Here is a 25019-nt window from a genome sequence, read left to right as displayed (position 1 = left end):
CAGTTTTAAAGAGTTTTAAAGGCAAGTGGCTTCAGAAAATACTGCAACATTTTGAAAGGAACCAATAGCATAGAAGCATTTCAAAGCTACACTGCATCCCAAACCCAACAGGCACCGCATATGATCTGCCATGTAACGATCAAACAAGCCAAGCTCCGACCCCGTTCCATAACGCCGAAGTCTCCGTATCATCAGGCACACAACTTAGTATGACTCCTTCTACAGGTTAATCATGGTGTTTAGGTCACCTCTTTTGCAGGCTTTGGAGTGATAAAACCTGCAGACATGTTACATAAAAGATCAAGTAGATCATCCCTTTGAATTTCCAGGATAATTAACAATTGTGTGCGATGAAAAGAAAAAAGACTGTCAGCAATTAAAGCGCTCTGCTGCACCGTTCTTTACACTCTCTGCTGGGCAGAAGTGGAGCAAGTCCTTAAAGGGAACTTGCCTCTCTCTAAATCTAATTGGACTGCCCTCATCCTCAGTTGAACCCTGTTTTGTCTTCGCTCTCTAACATGCCTCCCAGCTTCCTATTTCCAGACTCTCTTATTCTCAAGTGTATTTGCTGGTTTTGCCCCAAAGACCCCAGTACATGTTCCGACACACATCCAGTCGGCTGATGAGCCACTATCCCAGCAAGGGAGAGTGGCTGTTCCCATGGAAATGGCCTGTCCGAGTGTTTGCACAGCTGACAAGCACAGATACAAACATGCATGCGCACCGGCATCAAAGGAGCTGGGCTAATCCCCAGATGTCAACAACAATGGAGAGGAAGAGGAGAAGAGGAGAGGCCTTCATTTATTTATACCTTGGCGTGGTGCAGGTCCACTCCGTACATGGACAGCTTCTTGGCATTTTCTAGAAACTGGAGGTCCGCCTGTGCTGGTGTCATTCCCCTAAAAACGAAAAAATGGCTAAAATTAGATAACATATCACGATAAGTCATGCATATAAATATAATCTGGTCAGACTCCCTTGATAACAGTTGAACCATCAAACTACGAGTCAAACTCATTTTCCTCTCTGACCTGTGGGATTTGTGGAGTTCAAGAATCTTCTCCTCCATCTCTTTGTTCTGATTGGGCGCAAACGTCAGCTGACTGATGAAGTCCAAAGGGCGAGGTTGGTCGGGTTCATGGTCGCCCAGTTCGGCCTGTAAATTATTCAAAAACAGAAATCCATTTTTGGGAAGCTGCCACGGCTAAAAATATTTTTACTGGTCAACATGATTATAGCATAGGTTACCTCAGAAACACAAGACAACAGAACAGACAGGATTTTTTATTTTTATTTTTTGCTTTACCTGCAACGTGTATGACCCCAGCAGAGCGTGGGTGACGAATGAGCAAGGCAGCCGTCCAGAAGCAACATCCTCCCGCAGCTGCAGACACAAAAGGTACCTAAAAACGATAAGGTGAGGGGAAAAAATAGGCTCAAAACAGGAAATGAGTATGGATTAAATGCCTTTGTTATGGTTGTCTCAGTAGGGCAGGTTTCTTTCCATTCTTGTAGCTGAACAACAGGACGTCTTTTACCGATCCTTCAAGAGGTTTCTCCCCACATCATAAAGATTTCTTCTGCTCTGTTTAGTAGATGGTTCAGGGTTCCTATACTTTTCCCACAGTAAAATTCAAAAACCTGTCAAGCACTTTCAAGGTACATTTTCAAATTTTTCCACTACCACACTGGAGATGAAAACAAAACAGATCAACTAAAAAAAAGATGGTCTCGATTCTATTTCAGATTCAATTCCAGAGTGCACTTTATGACAAAACTGTGCAGTTTGAATATTAAGCACTTTGAAGTACTTTATACAGAAATCGAGCAGTTTCTGAGCCTTGAAAAGAGCTAATTGAAATCCAAGCATTTTGAAGGACTTCAAGCACTGGTACGATCCCTGATGAAAATACAAAGTACTGACTCAGGAGAACATGCGTCTGAATATATAAAATCTGGGTTTATGTTTATTTACCCAAGTTTAATCAGAAAAAAAACTATTACACGAGAGAAGAAGTCCAGCATCAAGTTTCAACTTAGCTGAGCGCTTCCCTGCTCCTCTATGAAGCGTTGTGTGGCTTCAGAGCACATTGTTTTGGCATTAGGGCCAGACCCAGTCTTCAATGGGTCTGCTTCACTTTCACTGACTTTACTCTATGACTCACATTTTCAGCCAGAGTGGGCCGTTGTTTTCAGCAAATCTGAACAACAAAGAGCCTAACATAAAACAGCAGGCCAAAGCAGCAGAACGTAATGGATACTTTATCACAAAAAAGGCATCTGGTGGAGGACAAAAACACCACTGAAACACAAGCAGATATTGTGATGGTATTTTTTATTTTTTTGGGTGGCGAGAAGAAAGTCACCCAATGAATGCAGGAAGTATCACTCTGGGTCTGCTAGTAGGTGGGATTGGTCGGCATAATGGCTGGATTTTAAGTTGAAAGGGGAATATTTGGAAACACGGCCAGCTACCCTGCGAGATTATTTCTCTCGCATGGTTACAATTCAGAAACCATGCGAGAGAGAAACCAGAAAGACAGCTCAGAATATATTTTGACCCGGTTCAGTAGGTTTTGACTAGGCCGTGCTGTTCTCTTCCACTGAGCTGATTTCTAGTTTGTTGTTTTTGTTAGCTTGTCTTGTTCAAAGTGTTAATTTTTCAGCAACACTGACAAAAAGAAAAAAAGTCATGATGTGATCACCAAGTCTTCACAACAGTTTATTTTCAGGTTTTTGTTTGCATTTTTACCAAATGGTGTTAGTAATTGTGGAAGTTGAGTGTGAGTGTGTGCCTGTGTGTGTGTGTGTGTGTGTGTGGGTGTGCGTGTGTGTGTGTGTACCTTGTGATGTCCTCGGTGAGCTGCGATGGGTCAGGAGGGTAAAACTTGACACCGAATGCAAACTGCCAGTTGTTACCTGGAGAACGAAATATTCAATTAAGTGATTTGCGTCGCAGAAAACCAAGAAAACAGAGCGGAAAATACAACAGAACACATGTTTAAATTCCTGAGAGAAAATTACAATAAAAGCAGATGAGATTCATAAAAAATAATGCAGGACAGCTGTTATGCATCGTGTTCCCACACACAAATGAGTAGATCTGGTGCTGTATAACATCCCCCAATCCCCCCAGCTTTACTAAATGCCATGCTTCATTTCAGTCTTCAATGAGATAAAAAAAAAAGGAGCTGTCATCACAGGCAATATGACAACGAATGTCTTCAACAACCTGTCATAACGTGGCCTTCATTTATGTTCTGTTCTGCCTGCAACCAAAAGGCCAGGCTGTCACGGCTTTCGCCCGGTCTGCTGAGTTTTGTTCCACCCAACAAAAAATGTCCGGGTGACGTAATGCAGATCACATCATCTGGGTATTTTATTCTTAGAAAACATGACATCAGAGAGCAATCAAACACAAGGAAAAGATGCATCACACTGGTTGAAAACAGCTTCAGATTCAAGTTTTTGACTCCTAATAGATTTGATAAACAGGTTGTTTGATAAATATTTCCAAGTAAAATAATTTAAAAAAAAGTATGCAAATTTAAATCTAAAGAACACATTATTAGACATCAATGAACCTGGAAAGTATTCATAGCATTTACTGTTTATTTTATGCTCGTTTTGTTCAAGGCCGCAAACAGCTATTATTTTTGCAATGGATTATTCCACCAATGATTTGGACAATTAATCGCATAAAAAATGTTGGCATATCCTATAGATCTTTCTTTTAATCTATTAAGTTTTTAATACAATGTCAGAAATGCACTAAAATATGTAAAATAAACACTTCAATTGCGCTTTAAAATAAGAAAAAAAAAACATTTTATTGCCTAAAATGCAATAAAATGGCATTCCTTTACTGAATTTGAAGTCGATAAAGCTAAAACGACACTTTATGAGTTTTGTGGTAAAGGATATTTAAAGACAAAAATGTTTTTATTATAAATGCTAAACGTATATACATTTTGTACAGCTTTGGCTTAATTACTGTTCTGAATATATTGGGGGAGTTTTAGACAAATTGCCTTTTTTGAGTCTGTATACTCCATTTAATGAGTCTGTATACTCCATTTAATGATTTATTAGCTAATTTATTGTCAGCTAATAAATTAGCTGACAATTATTTCAATAATGGCTAATCATTTCAGTCTTAGTTATGCTTAGATAATACATTTTTAATATATTCATAAAAAATGGCATCAGACATGTTTTCACTCATTCTAGGTTCTTTTGAGATGTTTTTTTTTATTATAAAGAAATCCATAGTGAAAAATGTCAAGTAAAGTAACAAAACACAAAAAGGGAAACAATTTGATGAGCTACACTGATGCTTCTGCAGCAGAACCAGATAAGAGGATTTTAACGTCTCTCTCTCAGGTCCTTCTGGCTGAAAATCATCTAGAACTGCCAATAGATACGCCTGCTTATGCTCATTGCAGCAGTCTGAACAATCCTGGATGAAAGTGTCCAGTGAGGCACATAGACCTGTCGGATGCAGTTTGATGAAGGAGCAAAACCTGACCACTGTTAAATATTAACAGCAGCCACACGCACAGTTGAGGACTAAACCTGGCCTACGTCCAGACCCGCTCGCTTTGCATGCCCTCCAGTTAGATTCAGTCCAACATTACAGGTGAGATTAAATCTTGCTGATGTTTTCTGTTAAAGCAAACACCCGGTCACTTCCTGCAGGACTAAATGTTTCATTGTGGGATCCAAAAACCGACTTCAGACATTTAACTTGTCATCATTTGGAGAATCAGCATATTTTTAAAGGTTCAATATCACTTCATGTGGATGGAGTGCAGAATAGGCATGACCAGTGTCTTAAAAAAACACAATAAATAAAGATAAAGTGATCAGATCCATAGAAACTGTCCTCCCTATAGACTGTCATTAAAAGTGACACATTGTTGTTTCTGCACATTAACCAATATGTGCAGAAACATATTGGTTAAGCAGTGCCAACCTGTGATTTTTTAAGTTAATTCAACTGAATAAGGAAACCTAGAAATATTATTTGATTTATTTAGAAGTTTAAAAGCAGACTGCGAAATATTTTGAGAATTTCTAATAGAAAGCTCTGTATACGTTTCCACTCCAGCTATGAGCTCTGTCTGTACACTTACAGTGTACCCATGTAGCCATCAACCCTTCTTATGCGTGGTTCTGTTCCCACTGCAGTAAACGAGATTCTCTGCCTCGTCTTTAACTGACCGAATTTTTAAAAAACCTTCAGGAAAAAGTGACCCATTTAAATCGGAATATTCTGATCTATGCAAACAACTGTAGGAGGTTCCCGGACTTTATCGAGCACGACAGAAAAAAATGTGATTGATGTGATTTTGCATCCCTAGGTCATTATGCTAGATGAAAATTGCAACATTTGTCACGTTCCAACCACAAATCTTCACTTTACAAGAAAAACCAATAAAAAGGAGGATATAAATGTTAAGTGGGTGGAAAATGATACACATAGTTTTTAATTTTTTTTTACAACTGCAAATCCAGAAAGTGTGGTGTAAATTTGTAATCATCCCTCTTTACTCTGTCACTCCTAAATAAAATCCAGACGTCGCCTACTTGGTAAATATAATCCCCTGTATGCAATTTAATGTAATAATAAATGTAGCTCTTGTGTGAAGGTTTTAAAGCAGGGATGTCCAAAGTGTGGTCCGGGGACCATTTGAGGTCCTCGGAACGACTTTGTCCCGGTCCTCAATAATAATTCAAGTTTCTAAATTACATTTGCCAGCAAAAGTGGTTGATGTAGAGGCATGTTTGTAAAAAATGTTAGGGTGAACTCTCCCTAACAAATACAGACACATAAAAATGTTCTTAAATAGGTGAATATATATATATTCCTTTATCAGCTGTGTTTTTCCTTTTAATTTAATTTAATAGTAAATTAAACACAAACATGCAAAAAAAAAAACAGACTTGGGAAATAAAGCCTGTTCCTTTTACTGAAAACACTTTATATGCTTCTGTTTTAAAGTTTTATTAAAGAGCATTAGTGAACAAACAGCATCATGACATTATACAAACTGTCAAGGATAAAGTTGTTGAGGTCATGATCACAGCTGGGTTGTTAAAAAAAAAAAAAAAACATCCTGAGGTTTTAAGATCTTACATTTTTGCACAACTGCAAAATTACCAAAAAACTTTCATTCACTTAAAAAGCCAGCCAAACAGAGCTTTAATAAAAAAAATTAAGTAAACAGCCTGGAGGCTTAAAGCAACTGGAGGAGCTGCAGAAATCAACAGTGTGAAGTTGTTGACTTTGCAACTATTAGTTGTGCACTTAACAACTCTAGCCTTTACGAAAGCAACGTCCCAGTTACATGGTTCTCACAAGCCTTGTAGCACAAACAGCAGACATGCCGAATAAAATGTTTCGGTTAAATCGGGGGCCAAACTGAAACTTTTAGGTCTTCATGGAAAACACGCCTGTGTACTTTCTAGCACAAGTCCTGGAGCAACTGACAGGCGCTTTAGATTTCAACCCATCTTTATTTGCATCTGCACCGCGATGACGGCTGCACTCAAAATGACAGCAGTTTAGGGAAGAATGGTGTCAACCCTGTGATTTGGGTAAAGCAATGGCCGCATGCATACAGGTTGTGAGTGAATGCTTTTCTAAACATTCACACACCAAACAAAATGCACAGAAATGAGCACATAGAGGGAGATGTAAAGCACTTATAGCATCTATATAGGCATTTATGCACACCGCACACTCTCATATAAAGAGTCTGGGATAAACCACATGCATTCTGAACACACCCAAACTCCACTGCCTCACACATCTGCTAATTAACAAAATGTAAACTTTTTTCTAGCCTAAATTGCATGGTTGTACTGTGAAGTTACAGGCTTTGTAAGACTGACTTGACTTATACAGCAAACATAAGAGTAAGCAAGGTATGGACGGCATAAAAAGACGAATTAGAACATTTCTAACTTTTACGACTATTGGTCAGATTTACTGAGCTTCTTTTTTTTACAGAGCTGGGGGAAAATCCTGAGAATACAAGAAACAGACAAGTTTGAAGGCAAACGAAGATCTACACCGAACTTTTAATTTAAGTCAAAGCGCATGCAAGCTCAGAACAGAAAGGCTGACTGGATTTAGATCAATAATAACGCAATAACGGACGTTGACGTTCCCAAACTGATGTAACCGTCCCACAGTTACTGTCATGTTTTGCGTATATAAAACCAAGCAAGACGTTGTAAGCTTAGCAGCTGCCAACCCTCCTCCAGTAGGTGCCAACCCTAAACAGGTGAAATGATACCTGTTTTATCTCACATTTAAATATTAACAACAGGTAATGAAAAGGTCTTTAAATAATGAAGCAGAGTGATGACACCCTTGGTAAACTCTTTAGCACCGCATGACTGCTGTCATTTGGCTTCCAATGTCTCTGGTGTTTTGTTTAAGTAGTTTGTTTTTCTCCTGACAGCAGGACAATTGATTGATTAATTAATTATAGATGTATTATTCAGACCATTTGGCTAGATTCAATATGCTACATATTTTTAATTATAAACAGCTTAGATGGATGCATGGATGGATGGAAACATAATAAGGTATCATAAACAAAAATCTGAAACGAACGGAAGATTTGCAAAGGTGAACTTACTGCGAATTTGTCTCTTGATCTCCTTTGTGGGATCCAACCAACACTGGGGGGTCACAGAAGGAGAAACACACAGCAAGGGGAGAGTCAAAATCCTGAATCAATGCAGCCTTTCATGTTTTAGCCTAAAACTCAAGCAGTGCACACCTTCTCATCATGGTTGTCCTTGTACGTCAGGCCAAAGTAGTCCTTCTCCAACAGATTTAGGTGCTCACACACCTTGAAGAACAAGTACTGCCCCTTGGCTCGTTTCTGCTGAGATAAAATGAAAGAAAGGTCATCACAACGAACCATTTCTAACATCATTTGAAAACTTGAAATTAAAATTTTAGTAGTAAATCTGTTAGATTACTCTCTGCTCTTTATTACAGCGTCTTCATTTGTGTCGCATTCCTTCATAGACCTGATAGCAGCTTTAGCCCTGAAATCCTCCACACTCAGCTATGACAATGACATTCAACCACCATCTATGAATGCGAGCCCAAATGTGCACACCCAAACACACAGCGGCCCCCTTCAGACAGTCAGAAGGTCAAAGGAAGGAGGGTGGAAAAGAAGGGGCAGGCGATCACAAAGAACAAAGTAATTATATGAGGTCAAATTCTTCTGCTTTTGAATTATTTGCTGGAGCCTCACTCTACCGCTGGCGGTCAGACAGAGAGGAGGGCATTGCTCACAGACAGGCTAGGGAGCGTGGTGGAAGTGAAAGGACGCAGATGAAAGAAATAATTTTTCCTTTTGTCCTGGGACAACTGGAAACTAGAGATGTGCCGATCGATCGGTCACCGATCATAATCGGGCCGATTTTCGTGAAAAAGTGCATGATCGGTGATCGGCGATCATTGGCTCTTGTTGCCGATACCGATCACCTGCATCTCATTTCGCAGCCTGCCTGTGCAGCTGGTCTCCTCTTTCCTTCACACTGCGCAAACGCGCAGCAACAAATCCTAAGCGATGTGGAACTATAACGCACTGAGTGAATGGGGAAGTTTGCGTGTTGCGGCGGAAAATTGAGCACGTCAAAATGCATCAACACAACGAAGCTAATACGACATAAAAACAATGCCATACTTGACGGAGTTTGGCTACATCGAGGCTCACAGCAGTAAAAAAGACATACGGAGGATCAGATAGCAGGTAGAGCAGCACACAGCTACAAACAATCACCCGGATTAGCATGACGGTCAGAAAGCTAAACAAATAACCCGCAAAATTATTTAAACCTTCGAGCTGCGATGTAAGACGCTGGTTCTGCTCTCGCTATTGAACCGCTGCTACGCGCTACAGGTAGTAATATTTCACAGACGGAGCGCCGCTTCTGCTCCACCTGGTAGTGACTCTCACACCGAACCTCTGTTTAAAGCTGCAGCATCTAACCTAAAAAAAATACATTTTACATACGTATGAAAACTTTCGCTGTTCTAACATGAGATAGATAATCTCTAAAAAAAATAATTGATCTCCTCCCTGCTCTGCATAAATACTCCGCTCAGTCAGAAACAGCCACTCAGAACTAGCAGTAATCAGCTAGCCGCCATGCTATCAGGAAGTTTTCATTTAGTAACTCTGGATTGTTTATTGTAATGGAACCTGTATTTGCCTTTGAATGTTAAGTTTTATACTTGAATTTTTTTGGCAATGTTGAGAGGTTTTATTTTGGCTCTTTGCATTATTTAGCCTCTTCAGAGCCTTCATATGTTATCAGTCTGTTAAAGATAGCATTACTGATAGCAGTGCAATTTGCAGAATGCCTGTTTTGTTTAGTTTTCTTCTTGGAAAAAAAAGTTTTTGTCTAAATTAAGGTGAATTCATGGTTCCTTTTTCCACATAATGTAACCGGTAGTGTTTATGATAAAAAAAAAAAAATAATAATAATTATGTGATTGGTATCGGTGATCAGCCCTCGGCAAGAAAAAACCTGATCGGCACATCTCTACTGGAAACATCTGCGGTATTTGAATGCAACACATATCATCTCCGATATCCACCGGACTCTCAGTTGCGCGTTATGTCAGCTGTTTGGGATTCCTCTCTGTTCTTACGTCACCGCGCTTTCTGATTGGCTACCTGTCACATTCAACAGGTTGTGTTCTCGTTCCCAGTCAGGAAAAACCCCACAGGCTGCGATAAAAGGGCCAAGACAACCCAAATTGGGTATATTAAGGATTTAGCGGGAACACCAACATGCAGAAGCCTTATCTGACGGTTGTCACTGGTAGCTTTAACCGGCTTAAGACATGGCAAATAATGAGTGAAGATGTCTGCTTGATAGAAAAGTACAGTGAGAAAAAAAATATTTACATAGGATTTATAAGATTAAATAGATAAAATTAAAGAGACAAAATTTAAGACCTGTGATTAACGTATTTAAGGTTAACTCACATATTCTTTAATGAATTTAAGACTTTTTCAAAACTTACTTTTCCATAAATGAGAACTTTTTAAAAGACTTTTTAAGGATGGTGGACACCTTGTATACTTATTTTAAGTCCTGAATATATTTTAATTCTTGAAACAGGCAAGTGATCAGAACATATACATCTGTGGTATTGCCCTTGTTGGAGGTCTGCTAGCAGAACAGAAATTTAATCTCTGGAATGCATTGTGCATCTTTCCAGGCCGCCATCCTAACTATGCCAGCATGTGGAGTGAGGGATGGATGGAAGAATATGTGTGAGAGTGTGTGTGTGTTTCACTACAGGACAATAGCAGTTAGTTGCAGTATCAGCGTTATCTGTTGTGCCACAAAGCAGCCACTGTTCAAACAACCGTAGACTCTCACAGGCGAGTCGGTTAGGCGTTGGCACACTGTAGATCAGGGAGCCGGTTTGGCACAGTCCATTCCGGAGTGCAGGATTGTGAACCCTAATGTTAAAAACGTCAGAATTTGGTGCATGTTCTGCTTAAGGACACGCAATGCAGAAATGCAGACATGGAGGACCAAAGTGGATCTGCACAATGGCTATTTTGGGATGCTTCCCACTGGATGGGGGCAAGTGTGGGAATGTGAGGGGTTGTAGGGCTAAAAATGTCCATACCGTGTGGGAAATATTTTCAAGCAAACTGCAGTGATGAAAAAATTGGGACAAAAAAAAAGGCAGTAAAAGAGATGGTTTGGCTGTTTTATGGGAGAACAGAAAACTTCATGTGCCAGCCTCACCACACCACTGATGATGTTCTCTCTGGTTGTTCTGCGGTTCGCGCTCTGCTTTGTCTATTTTAACTAAACAGTTGCTCCTGTGTATATTTAGGCTAATTCAGATGTACCGTTGTTGTATTTAAGTAAACAAATGTCTTAAGCTAAAGTGAAGAAGTTTACAATCTGCTAATATAGTATTGGTGCACTGTTCATCTAAGCACACGTTCTTCCACATGTTCTAGCAAATTACATTTATTCTGGCTTTATTTACATTGGGCGTGAAAACTTTTCAAAGCAATATAAGTTACTGTGTCTGTCTGTAGGAGAATGGGGGGATATAAGGCACGTGTCCATTGGGGAGCAACAGATGGAGAAAAGTAATCTGGTGGAACCCCCTAATCTGCTCAATGTGTGTGTGAGTGCGTTTTATTCCCCGGACGAGCCCCCATCAGCTTGGTCCGCTTTGCAATGCGAGCAGGTGGTGCTTCCGCCATGGCTATGCTTTGAGTCAGAAAGTTAAATACCCCAGAGCTTTTTTTCCCCCAACAAAGACACACACCAGATCTGATCCTATTAGTGATTACATCACTGGCACAAAGCCACTCACGTGCTTTGGGCTAAACGAGCCTACTTTTATTTACAGACAAATTTCAATGACATCTTACCTCCACCTCACAGCTGAAGTCAGTTCCATCTAGGAGGGTGACGTGACACACCACCACCTTCATCTTATTCTTCCTCACCAGGCGAAGAGGAGACTGGAAAATCGAAGTCTGGCTTTCTCCTCCGTCTGTTTCTGCCTCCACGTGTCCTTCTGGCTCCTTCTTCTTCTCCTCCTCTGCTCCTTTTCCGACTGCAGTCTCTTTGGTCTTCTCCGGACTTTTTGCAGTGGCGTCTTCCACCTTCTCTTCCTTTGCAGGCTGCAAAAAAAAAGCAAGGCAAAACTCGGTTGTTATTGATGCTCTGATTTCTTTATTATCTTATTCAAACCCCAACTGTTTGCTTGAACTCAGTGGGAAGTTCCCAGTTGGCTCTCTTTAATGCTCCTTGTGTGATTTTCTCTCCAATTTGATGTTGTTTAAAGGAAAGCAGGCATTTCTTTTGGCCTGGTGACTGAAATGTTGATGTCAGTGGGTGGGCCCACTTAGCATAATGTGATCAGCGGATGGAAGAACACATGTAAGCAAGCTGGAGAACATTTTCAAGTCTTTCCTTCATTCTTTCCGGGTAAAGAAACAAATCTAAAGAGAGTACTGTTGCACATACATGTTTATCAGCTTGACGTCTTTTTTTTAAGAGGTAATCTCCTTAAAATGTTCCTCCCTTAACTGTGAAGTGGAAAATCTTGGTTTTCAAAGTTTTTCTTACCAATTAAAATTTGAAAAATGTAGTGTGCATTCCTTTACTATGATACTCCTAAATCCAGTCAAGTGCTGTTCATACAGAGTTAGCAGTTCAATTTAGTTTTATTTATATAGCGTCAATTCACAACAAATGTCATCTCAAGGAATTTTACCCAAAAAAATTTTTTAAATTCACTCACACATACTTTCCAATTGATCCCATCAAACAATAGAGTAGGCTCAATTCATTATTAAAAAGTTGTTTGAAAACCACGGCTGTATTTCTGACTAGTACTCTCTAAACTTCTACATTTTAATTTGTAAAAGATTTTTAAAATGATGCATATTTTTTCATTTCATAGTCAAGCACTACTTTATGTTGCTCTGTCACATAAAATCTCCTTAAGATACATTGAAGTTTGCAGTTTCAACATGACAAAAAGTGAAAATAAACACACTGCAAATCATCTCTATGGCTCCAATTGTAATTTTTTCCAAACATTTTGGACTAAATTCACACGACATCTGAAAGTACAACTTCCGTTTTCCCATTTCTGCCATGATGCTGATGATACACACAGCAGAGCCCCTTACCTCAGTGTCGGCACTGGCGCTGGAGTCAGATTCAGGCTGCGTTGCTTCCTTGACTTCCTCCGACTTCACTTCCTCTTTCTCTTCCACTTCCTCGGCGTGGCCGTTCACCTCAGGGGCAGGCTCCTCCTCTCCCTCTACCCCCTTGCTGACGGGTTCCTCTGTTGCTGGGACCTCCTTTGTTGGAGATGTCTAAATGGGAAGAATTAAATTTTTTTTTTATTAAATTCCAGTTTTAGACCTTAGATAACATCCCTGGCTTTAAAGATTCAGTAAACAGACACTGATAGTAAAATTGAAATCTTGCTTTTCACGCAGTCTCAACAGCATAGTAACGTCAGTGAGATTTTACCTGGCTTTGAGATTTCTGCTTCTTAAACCATGTTGGCAGGTATCGAGTTATCCCTTTGCCTTCTTTGCCCTCTTTTTCCTTCTCCTTCCCCTTTTCCTTCTCCTCTCCCTCAACGTTTGCTACTTCCTGGCTCTCTTGCTTGGCCGTCTCCGATTGGTCCGGCTGAGCAGCTGACTCCTCTGCTTTCTCCTTCACCTCTGTCTCAGAGCCCGCTTCTGTTGTCATGGTGATGGGTCAATCTGTAATAAAGAAAAAGGAAAGAAAAGAAAAAGGAGGTGAGTGATGAAGCATGATGTGATGAAATGACTTTTGGGTTTTACGACTCCTACGAAAGCATGGAGGTATGTTGTACGTTAAACCCACTGCAAATATTTGCCTAACACAAATAACAGCTGGCAGCAGGTGAACTCATTAGTTTATGATATCACATTTCCACAGAGACTTTCATCTGGGTCACTAGCTGGTTACAAGCACATCTTTGTAAACCCAGAGAAAGAGAAGAGAATTCCTCAATTGTTAAAATATGAGTCACGACGGTTTTGTCCTGCAGCTGCGGTCAGCATACATAAACTCTTCAACCCAAATTTCCTTGGCAGCGCTGTCCACACACACAACCTTTCACAGCAGCAGTCACTTTCAAGCAGCTTGGCGCTAATTTGTTGATAGCACTGCGAGACAACGACATCGCTTCTCTAGGGGAAGTAAAGGTCACGGATGTGAGACGAACAAGTTTGAAAGTAAAAACGTGGTATTTAAATCATACTTAAGATGCCATTCCTCGAGTCATCTTTATTTTTCCTTATTAACATCTTAAACGGTCCATGACTTTCATTACTCTGGTCTGCCATGTTCGATAAAAGCGGACACACAAATATCCAGTGCAGCAGCGGTGCAAAGGGAGGGGGTCGGAGTAAAAATAGAACAGGTCTTCTTACGCATGATTGGCTAATGAGGTAGAGCTGGGAGGAGGAGAGATGAATGAGGAAAGGTGTGTGTGTGTGTGTGTCCGGAAGAAGCAATAAACCAGTTGAGTAGAGAAAAAAAACAAGGAGATAAACACTTCTTAAGAGGTAAACCCAGTCCAATAAAACATCACATATAAGAACCACGGCTGAGTTTTCTCAGACTTGAGCGTTTCTCAGAGGTTCAATGAAGAAAAAATAAGGGAATCAAAACAATTTGCTAAAAATAAGAAGTTGCTTGTAGGTCCAGGAATGGAAAAGTAAAACTGAGCTGCACATACGCAAGCTTTGATTTCGTTTCAGAAAATGTGTCTCATCCGAGTCTATGTTTTACTGCAGAGTCAAGCTTTCTTGTTGGCATCAGACGAGCAATGAAGAAATACTATATCAGATGTGCTGTAAGCAAGCGGCGCCTGAAGAACGTCTGCAGAGCAACGTAAACCTTCAGTCTTCAGACTCAAGGCGTTTGCCTCCAACAGGTTCTTCTGCCAGAATTGCCCTGAATTGAGCCATTTTGTTTACAGGGATTTCATGATCCATTTTATTTCTGACTCTTCGTGAACGTTTACTGCTGTCCTGAAGTGTCATTCTGTAAATACAGACACTTTTAATGCAAAGTTGTACTAAAAGTTGCATTAAAAGTGGATTCAAAGTGTCAGCTTTGCACTAAAAGTGTCATTATTTACCAGATGACACTTCATGACAGCAGTCAGACATTCACCTTGACCCCTTCTTGTTCATTACAGGTGTTATGTCATGTGTATGACAGCATTATGCCAGTCTTATGCACACCCCTTCAACTAAAGGGTTAGCAAATGTTGCACTGGATTTTATTTCTAGTCGTCAGAGTAAAGAGGGTTAAACGGAAATGGTTGCTATGTGCAGTCCTGTCACAACACATTTTGCTGGACGATAAATTGCCCCAGAAGATATTGCAATGAATGATAATGTTGTTTTGAGACCATTTTTCAAGTAATATAATGGTAATGGCATAATAATGCAAGTTTCCCATTTCATAAACCAATAAACTTTAATTTCTGACCGACATTTAACCCTAGAACCAGAGGAAATTTTAAATATCTTAAAAAACACACACAAAAGAAATAACAAATAAAAGGAATTATTAAGTCTCTGTAAGCAAAATTTCCCCCAGACTGAAGTTTTTGTCATCCAGTCTTTAGAAAGACTGAGAAAAATGATCACACAAATGGAAATCATCCAGCTCGTTTTAATTTATCATGCGGTTAACTGATTTATTGCGACAGGCTTTAACCACGTGCCATTTTCCTCCCTCTAATTATGTAATACTTTGTACGGAGCTATAGAGTAGTGATTATAATGTGATCAAATATGAAATGGTTTAAGGGCGACGAAAACGTTTGCAAAGCACTGGATGCCCAATTTGAGTAGCGACAAAACTACTTCAATTCTGGTTTGTAAGAACAATCCTCTATTAAAGACACCCTGCAGATCCTTCTCAGAAACAGGGCTTCTCTTTAAGAGTGGGTTCATTCGGAGATGGCACCTAAGTGGAGCTTCGTCACGGCGGCTTAGGCCTGCTTCAAACTCGCCCTCTGTCTCTGCAGCTATTAACACCGGGAACCTTGTTCTACTGCTCCCATAACTTCAACCCTCTCGTCTCCCCCCGCCCCTGCTTTCTCTTCGTTGCTATCTTTTCTTCTCAGCTCAGGAAGCCTCTTTCTCTCTTTCAAGCCCCCATTTTAGCCCCTAATTTACATTATCTCCTACACTCTTCTTCTCTCTCCCCCTTCACAAACAAGCCAGAGAAGACAGTAAAACCAAGTTTTTCTGATGGGAGTCAAGAGTTTCTGAGCTACAACTGTAACAGATGGCTGATACAAAGAGGTCAGGCGCAGGTGAGAAACATTGAATCGTATAGCTGACGCCTGAGCGAGCCGACATCCTGCGTGTTTCTTGCTTCATTAAAGACGACTCCAAATTCGTCTGCAGGCGCACACTGGTGGTGTTGTGGTGCATTTTCTTCAAATATTTTATGCTCATTTAATCCAGTGGAATCGTGCAAGTGGGGTTTGTGATTCAACATTCCTGAGCTTTCTCTGCATTTACCTTAGCCTCTCACTTTGCATATCTCAACCGATTTAATCATTATCCAGAGGTGTGCAGAATCGCTGGCTAGTTGCCGTTTCATTCCGCTTTGTGCATTTGACATGATTCACGTTTATTTGCTTTACAAATTTGCCACAGATGAAACTGTTGTGAGACGCTGATTACGCTGCTGGGAACGTTTCCCACCTCTCCTGTTAGTGCTTGCAAATGAGCGGATGAATGGTTACGTGAGCTGATGAGCTTACAGCCTTACCTACCGTCGCTTGTGTTTCTCTCTTACTTCCCTTTCGTTCCTTCTCACCTACGGTTGCCTTCTGAAATCCCGTTCAGCTCTTTCTGCCTTTCCTTTCCGTCTCTTTCTCTCCCCCGCTGCTCAAGGAATGCCTGTCCTACTAACTGTCCCCCATCCTCTCCTCCGTCCCTCAGAGCTCTGCTTCCTCCACCCTCCCGCCCCCCGGCCTCCCAGGACCCTCGCTCAGAGAAACGAGGGCAGAAAACGGGAGAGAAATTCAGAGGGTTGGAAGGGGGGGGAGGGTGGAGTTACAGAAGACCCTTGAGAGAGACAGAAAGTGTGCCTACTGCGCCAGATTACTAATGGACGACGATCAGCATGGGGATTAAGACTTCCTCGGCTCGGTTTTCATACCATATCAAGCAGGAAAAGCTTCCATAAACACCTCTTCTAACATGACTATACCTTTTTTTACCCCCACTGCTTTTTCATGGTACTTGTCTGGAGTATTTATGAGCATCCTGAACGCAGAGCTCTTACATACAAAGTTATCACTGCATCATTTTTTTTTAGACTGCAGACAGTTGAAACTGCATATTTCTTTGCATGGAAAAAGAGGGTCATGAAGAGTACCACTAACCCCAGAGAGAGGGAGAGAGAGCACCACCCATTTGTTCAGATATGACTCCGTTCCGCCTCAAACATCGAAGCCAAATAGAGAGAAATTCAAATGGAAAACACTGTCACAAAGGGGGGAAAAAGGACAGTAATAATCTGGGTTTTAATGCCTCCCTTCCCCCTTTTTCCTTTCTTTTATATGTTGTAATGAAGATAGCAGGGCTGTCTAGGTGATTCAAAAGCACATGCGTACCCACCCACCCTATTCTACGGGGCATAGCAGGGCAAGAGTGGAGGAACAGGTTTCTATGGTGAAGGCATTCATGGGCTACGACAATAAATCCCCATGGAGATGAGAGATTACAACGGCAAAAATAAATATCGGTGGATGGGGGGGACTGGTGACAATAGGAGAGTGTTACCGTGTCGAAGCCTTTTCAGAGCACATCAGGGTTACATGCGACGTTCATTGTGCAGCTATCAGAGCCGGAACGGATACTTCTCACTCTCTGCGTTCAACCCGCCATAAAGAGAGCAGGGCTCCGTTTAACACCGTCTGCTTTATCCATGACTGTCCTTAAAAAGTGATTCTACTAATTTTTGGTATACATTTTGCTGGTTGGTGATACGTTATTTGCAAAACAAAACGAGTAGCCACAGGGATGGTTTCTTCCCCCAGGCTGTCTCTCTGATGAACACTTTACAGGAAAAAAGCCCAAATCAGATCTATACCATGCACTAACTCATATCTACGCTAACTATTTTAGTAATTGATTAATCACTAACTGGAGTACACAATCAAAATAAGATAAAAACACTCTTATCTGTAAATATGTCTAGTCTAGTTCTTATTTGCTAAAGGAATGCCACGTTACTGCATTTTGGGCAACAAAATGTTTATTTTCTTATTTAAAAAGGAAATTGAATTGTTTTTTTTATTTGCATCTTTTAATGTCACTCTAATATTGTATATAACTAAATGAAAAATCTGCAGAATTTTCTAATGTTTCGTTCAATAGAATAACCAATAGAGTAATAAATTACTAAACTAATCATTAGTAGCGGCCCCAATTTATACATATTTACAAAAAGCCATTGTGTGTGTGCACAAACTTTAATAAAAAAAGTTGATTCTGACTATTACCTACAAAACGTAGCAGGTTCTTTTACTACACACAGAACGATACTTGAAACCTCATTGAGGAAAACGGGACGATCTCTGATCAGTGGGTTCCAGTGATTCACATAAGAGTTGCTGTAAAATCGTTTCACTAAAGATCAGAAATGGTTATCTTTGTACTGCTGTGCATGTTCTCCCTGTGCATGCCTATGTTCTCTCTGGGTACTCCGTCTTCCTTCCACAGTCCAAAAACCTCAAAACAAGTCTTAGGAAATGAGGGTTTCATTTTCACAATTCTGACTTTGTTTTTATTGCAAATATAAACTTTTCAAAACAGCCAAATTTGTAGAGATGCACCAAAAGAAATTGCTTGTTCCATTACTTATTTTTATCTTGTCCAATTATCAATAGACATGCAGGTCTCTAATATAAGACTCTAAGACGGTGACAAATTGCTCAACTTACAATAAAAGATGGAGACCAGAAGGATGCGCTGTTAAACTGAACATTAAATAAATCAATAGCATGATTTTTCCATCAAATCGCACACTGACAACCCTAAATATAGAGCGCAATAAATGAAACCCAATCCATCAGTGCAGTAGATGTACATTAGCTCTGCATTAGCCTTCATCTATGCAAAGTTTTCACAAAGTACAAAGAATTGTAAAAGGATGAGCCTACATCCGGCCGAATGTAATGAAATAAGGATTAACTCCAGCAGATAGTTGGACGTCGAGGCAACAAGTTGGAGCTTTCCAAAAAGAATAGCATCACGGGCCAGCAGCTGACAGCTACGCAGGCACAGTTTTGAAATAAGCACACACAAACACGGTGCAGAACCCTAATCTGTGCTGTTCTCTTGTATGATCCCTCCATCTGTCATGCAGCGGCACAAAAAAATATGCACAAACAGAAGCAGATGCATTTCAACACACTTAAACATATTTAATACCATACTTTCAGAATTAGAGAGGTGGGGGGGAGAATATCAGTCGAGTGATGAGTTTTTGACCAAAACTTCCGACACACACATCCTCCCAAACACACACACCCACACATTAAAAAGATACTTAGGAACGCCGGTGGTGTGAAAATTCGGGACATGCCTGTCTCTTTACACAGTACTCTGACCCTCAAACGGAGGATTACACAAGGGATAATCCCTGTGTATGTTTGTGTGTCTGTCTGTCAGCCTGTCCATACTGGCATCCTTTCTACTGCCTCACTGCCTCTGCTTTTCATCTACGCTCAGGTCTAATTTTTCGCTGATATAAAACGACACGGATATGCTCCCCGGAGTCCTCCTCCAGTTTTCTAAAGAAAGTTCATCTCAAGCATGATTCTTAGAGGATGTTTAATATGTAATTAGTCTGGTTGCTATACCATTATTCCCAACTCACAGCAACAATTGTCTGCTGCTAAACACCTGGTTTCAGTTCATTGGTAGCTGTTGTAAGAAATTAGGATAAGTTTATATTCCTTTGGTATGGTTTCAAAAGAAAAAAAATTGCAGTATGTCAACATCTTGATTTAATCGCAATAAAATATGTTTATCCACAAAAAAAAACACTTAACTCAGTTCATGAATTTGGTCCTCCTCTGTAAAGTGTCCCCCTCTGTGTCGCTCTATGTCTGTGAGAATAATAGGTCAGCTCATAACTACTATTGTTAAGTGCTAAACTCCCCTTTTCAGCGATTAAAGCAGTCAGGCGCAAATGGCCTGTCTGTGTGAATGTGAGACTGAGTGTGTGTGTGTGTAAGGGAGACAAAGAACGAGGGCGTGTCACACAAGTGCACATGAGAGGGGTTGTATTTTACTGTGATATCCCAGGACATAAAAAAAGAGAAGAGAGAGTAAGAAAGCAGGCAGGAACCGAGCCTCAAGACACACACACACACACACACACACACACACACACACACACACACACACACACACACACACACACGCACACACACAAAAAAGAATTACACAAGGAGAGACTGAAACTTGAGGTGAAACTGCACCGCTCGCTCTGCAGCGGTGGGTGTGGGACACTATGGTGGGTAAACATTTGATAGCGGTTAGTAATAACAGGTGCTGTGGCAAAAACAAGTGATCATCACACTTGGCTCAGGTGACAAACTGATGCAGGATATGAACTCTTATGAACTCTTTATTTTGGCAAATCAAATTATTGCCTTTAGTGTTTTTTTTGTTGTTGTTTTCACATTACCTTACAACAACAAATGTATGCATTTCATTGGAATTTGTTTTTCTCACCAGAATAGTGGCAGACAAACTGCACTGCCCTGAACTCACCATCCCAATGGTGGAACATGGTGGTGGCAGCGTCATGTTTTGGAGGTGCCTCTCATCAAAGTTGATAGGAAGATGGATGGAGCTAAATTTAGGGTAGTTCCTAACCCCCCATGGGAAAGCTAGACCCCGCCCCCGGCAAACTTTGAAAACTTCCAGCAAATTGGGGCGGAGCAAAGAAACACGGCCCAGCGTGAGGATGAATGAACGGGTGAGTGGGGCTGTGATCAGAACGAAAAAGGTATTATTGTCAACTTATCTATTTTGTCGCTATGTTCATCAAATTTTCCTGCACCTCTAGCGACTTAAAAAAAAAAAAATGAAAACAACTAGTGATAAATCCAGCAAGTCTTTTTCTGTGTTGTTGGGGAGTCCTTTATCGCCATAAAGCTTGCCAAACAAGCAAGAAGGTTTAACCCTTCCAGACTGAACGTAGTGGCAATGATCCAGCCAAATTTGCACCGTATTTCCACGATACTTTGCGCAATTTGAAAACTTCCAATGGTTTCTTAAAGGGAAGTCTTTTCAGACAATATCGGGTTATTATGGTAATTTCACAGGACGAGGGAGTGAAATTAATCTGAGGGGCACGGTAAATTGCGAAAATAACATGCTAGATGTCAAAAGTTTCAGTTGTTATGGAATAAGGGGACATTTAAAGAACTGCGTACAATTAAAATAAGCAAAAACATCCAGGCAGACATTTGAAACTTTTAGGGTTAAGGCAAAAATAATGCCAAACAAATGTACACAAAAATGTCTACATTCACACATAAACTTAGAAATAGAAGCCTAAATAACCTATTTAGACAGTTTATCAGCAAAAAAAAAAAAGTTGATTTGGGGGTTAGTAACACTTTAAGGCCCACTTGCAAAACACTAAGTGTCAGAAAACTACATGTCACCTCTGAGGGAGCTTGAGCTATTTTGTAAAGAATTTGCTAAACTCAGTCTACACATGTGGAAAACTGGTAGAGATCCCCCACAGGACTTCTTACCACATGAGGCTCAACAAAGCTTTGTCCTTCTAATTCACAGTGATGCACTGCTTTGTGTAGGACGCTCAAATGGTGGCAAAATGTGAAAAAGGCTTAAGGCTAGGTCATAACACACCCACACATCCTAAACTCACTGCTGCCAGTCACTCATTAGCTCTCCATCCTTAACCTTAAACTCTAAAATTAGAGGTTTCCCTGGCGACCACAGCAAGATGTCCTCTTTTCTACGCCACTCTGTTTCCTCGGTCACTTCAAGGACACCGCGGCTGCTGTTGAACTTTGGTCACGCTCTCGTTCCCATCCGTCTGTGAACAATGTGTGCAGTGGCCAGAGCCTTACACATATACAAACGGCAAAACCAGACAGATTATTTGAGCGTCTGGTATCAACTAATCCCAAACCAATGACCTTTGACCCCTAACTTGGAAACAGGAAGAGACCCCCTCCCTTCTTCTACTTCTCCCAGCAGTACTCCATTCCTTCACGTTTACCCTTCTATTTGTTTTAAATTTCCTCTTTGAATATAAAAATCTCAGCATATGTGTCTGTTTTTACGAGGAAATTTAATATTTTAAAAAAATTGGTGTGATAAAAGTAAAATATTAAGTAAATTAGGTCTTGTGAGTAATAATATTCATTTCTGAACAATTTGTTGGAGCTTTCTGACAGAAGACTTACGGATAAGTAAAATAATAACTACTACAGTGGATATAATGAAGAGAGCAGTCTTTTTTGCTCTCCTGATGGTACCATGGCAACCAAGCGATGCTGCGTTTGTACATGCAATAACATTTCCATGTGGAAAAGTGATATATGTGGTGTGGAAAACACTGGTTATCCAGACAAAAACGTGACTTATAAAAGACCAGTTGCAAACCAGAAATGTTAAAAATCAGTCTACGCATTTCTAAATAACCCCACAATTATTTATTTTGCTATTTAGATTAAAAAAAATAAAAATTATCTCCTCACACACTTTTGGTACATTTGGTCAAATTCAGGGCCACATGCAGCCACTTCCTGCCACAGATATTTTTTGACCTGAACTACGGAGCACAGACCCTAAACTCTGACTGCTTCGATTTCACCCTCAAACAAACACAGAGTTCACAGAGTTCTTTAAACTCTCTCCAAAATGTTTAACAAACTTCAGAGCATCTCAATAGCTGCTAATGAGAACTAGTTGGCAGGACTGCACTCCCACTCAACCTTCTTGACCGGGACTCTCCGTCTCTCGTTTCGTTTACTCTCTGTATCCTTTCTTCTTTGTCCAGCCTCGCTTCCCATGCTCCTAATTTGTCAAACGCTTCCGTGTTATTTTTCGACACAAAAAGATCTTCAGATGGATGTTTAAATGTAACAATGAATACGTTGGTCAACGTGATTAAATGTGGAGTAAATTATAACTAAAATCATGTAAAAAAAAAAAAAATTTAGTTGTCCATGGTTGCCATGTAGGATAAACTGTCTGTTAATTTACAGTCTCAGTGTGTTGTGGCAAATTATATCACAAGATCTCTGCCTACAAATTAGACTAATGTCTTGTAAAGTAGTAAGTAAATGTTCAAAAAAAGTTTAGGTTCTTGTAAAACACAAAACACCAAGTTGGTACCCGATTTGTGTGCTAAATTAAAGGGCTGCTTTGCTATATTTAATGGTATCTGAACTACTTCGGCACCATCATTGACCGAGACGAGTAGAGCGAAATCAGTACAAAGACAAGTCAAACCTGAATTCATGTATTTACCACAAGTCTGATATGATGCAACATGATCCATAATGTTGTACAAAACCAAATGTTTTTTTTTACATCTGCTATAAAATACAGGAAGTTGCATGGATGGCATAGTCTTCATTGTCTGGTCAGATGAATGAGAGTCATCTGTGGGTGATGGAGGCGTCTGAGTGGTGATCGGCAGTCAAACACCTTCACTGTTAATTCGTATGACTTTTTCTTTTAAATTTGTCGCACATCGTCGGTATGCTTTTTCCCTTCCTGTGGTTGTTCATAGCAACAGTCGGCACGTGGATAAAACAATGTTGGGGTTTCTGTCTGATTCCGCAACTGAATAAAAGACTACCTCAGTGGTTTTAAAGACTCCAGGCTGTCTTTGTTTAGCTCGCCAGCATTTAAACTGGTCAAACCTGGTCTGAATTATTCCACACTAAACAGATACGTCTTGAAACACATTTTGTGGTTTAGGAAAAAAAAAAAACTTTTACTGTGTTGTTGGAAATATGGTGTCCAATCAATGTAGAATTAGCTTGAGCCTTTATGTAGCTTCCACACTTTATATTATTTCAGGTTTGAAAATAGGTAACTTCAAAACATTTCCAGACTTACGAACTGGGCTGGGTGTCAAAGATTACGATGAAGATTATGATAAAAACATCACGCTTTTACTTTTTAGGTAACTAGCATTTGTAGTGACACAAAAGCTATCTTCTTGAAAAACGTTTCCATTTGAATTTGGCTTCTTCAATAAGTGTGATTTATTTCACTAAACTGCACAGCGTAACTACATTTAATAATATTTTTAAATTTACTGATATTAATTGATGCTCTCATGGATCAAACAGTGGTGAAAATATCAAAAATAACAACCTGTCTGTTACTGACTAGCATTTAGGCTAGTCAATGATGTGGCTACAATAAATAAAAATTCTAATCATGATAAGAAATTGCTCACAATAAATAATAAACAACATAATAAATGATCACTCCCAGAAGGAACCATGAATATTCTTAAACAATAACACTATAATCATATGTGTTCCTGTTACAAACTGATCAACAAATAGCAAAATCCCTGATTTTAAAAAAATTTAAATCTACAGAAATGCAGCGTCCAAATTCTAGAAATCAGAGTTGATGATAAGCATCACACACACACCATGTGTTCAGCAGCCACTTGTTTCCTCATGCTGCATCCTGACTTGTTGCCTTTCAAAACTAAATGCTTTGCCCCACGCCTCCCTGGCCTGACCAGCCTCCCCCTTTGAGAATTTGACCCTATGCTGATTAATCTCTTTTTAACTACGTCTGGATCCGCGCCAAAGCAACGGGCCTGCTCTCCGTGACTTTGTTTTTTACTCCATCAAAATGGACGCATGCTGGGGAAGGCAGCTTGTCCTCGCAGTCTCCCCCTCTTATTTGAAATGTTACCGCTGAACACAATGGGTTCCTTTTAATTCTCTCATCAAACAGTCCTCGAAACAGCGTTTTTGCCCCGGTTGATGTCCATTCCAGATCAACTTTACAGGTTTACCCGAAGAATCAAGCCCACCCTCCCTGTCCACATTTCTATCTCTCCGTCCCACACATCTCCCCCCGCCTCGCCCTTTCACCCACCCGTCCCTGTAATAAGCTGAACATTGCATTACAGTTTCCATTCATCCATGGCCCTCTCTGATCTCCTCTGTGTGAAAAGAGCTCATGTGGTGCCTCACTGCCCTGCAACTCCAAAAGCAGGAGGCTGATACTTTCCTGTCACAGCTGAGCGCTGCGCTGTAAAAATATGTCTTCCTGGATAATTGTTGTGACAGTGCTGTCACTACAGTCACTGAGGAGATAAAAGCTCATTGCTGTGCTTTGTTATGTAAGCAGGCACCTTCGGTGACTTGT

General features: G+C 40.3%; 1 protein-coding gene across 20 annotated transcripts in view; it reads right to left on the bottom strand.

The window, feature by feature from the left end:
* Positions 1–25019, bottom strand: part of epb41l2 (erythrocyte membrane protein band 4.1 like 2) — a 50881-nt gene that overhangs the window by 22034 nt on the left and 3828 nt on the right. For 13 of the 20 annotated variants that reach the window (XM_081602547.1, XM_081602555.1, XM_081602563.1 and 10 more), the window contains exons 2-10: positions 13075–13313; positions 12726–12914; positions 11454–11708; positions 7797–7904; positions 7653–7695; positions 2844–2919; positions 1307–1403; positions 1032–1156; positions 812–899 (exon numbers count right to left, since the gene is read on the bottom strand). In XM_081602547.1, coding sequence (XP_081458673.1) covers positions 812–899; positions 1032–1156; positions 1307–1403; positions 2844–2919; positions 7653–7695; positions 7797–7904; positions 11454–11708; positions 12726–12914; positions 13075–13299 — 1206 coding nt within the window. In that variant the 5' untranslated portion in view covers positions 13300–13313. Of the gene's footprint in view, positions 1–811; positions 900–1031; positions 1157–1306; positions 1404–2843; positions 2920–7652; positions 7696–7796; positions 7905–11453; positions 11709–12725; positions 12915–13074; positions 13314–16377; positions 16576–25019 lie in introns of those variants that run through there. The other 7 variants (XM_081602550.1, XM_081602552.1, XM_081602558.1 and 4 more) reach the window with 3 other exon arrangements.

Source organism: Poecilia reticulata, chromosome 21 (assembly GCF_904066995.2).
Source record: "Poecilia reticulata chromosome 21, P_reticulata-male-v2, whole genome shotgun sequence".
NCBI classification, from domain to species: domain Eukaryota; kingdom Metazoa; phylum Chordata; class Actinopteri; order Cyprinodontiformes; family Poeciliidae; genus Poecilia; species Poecilia reticulata.
Note: the sequence above shows the minus strand (reverse complement) of the source record. Positions and strands in the feature narration are given on the sequence as shown.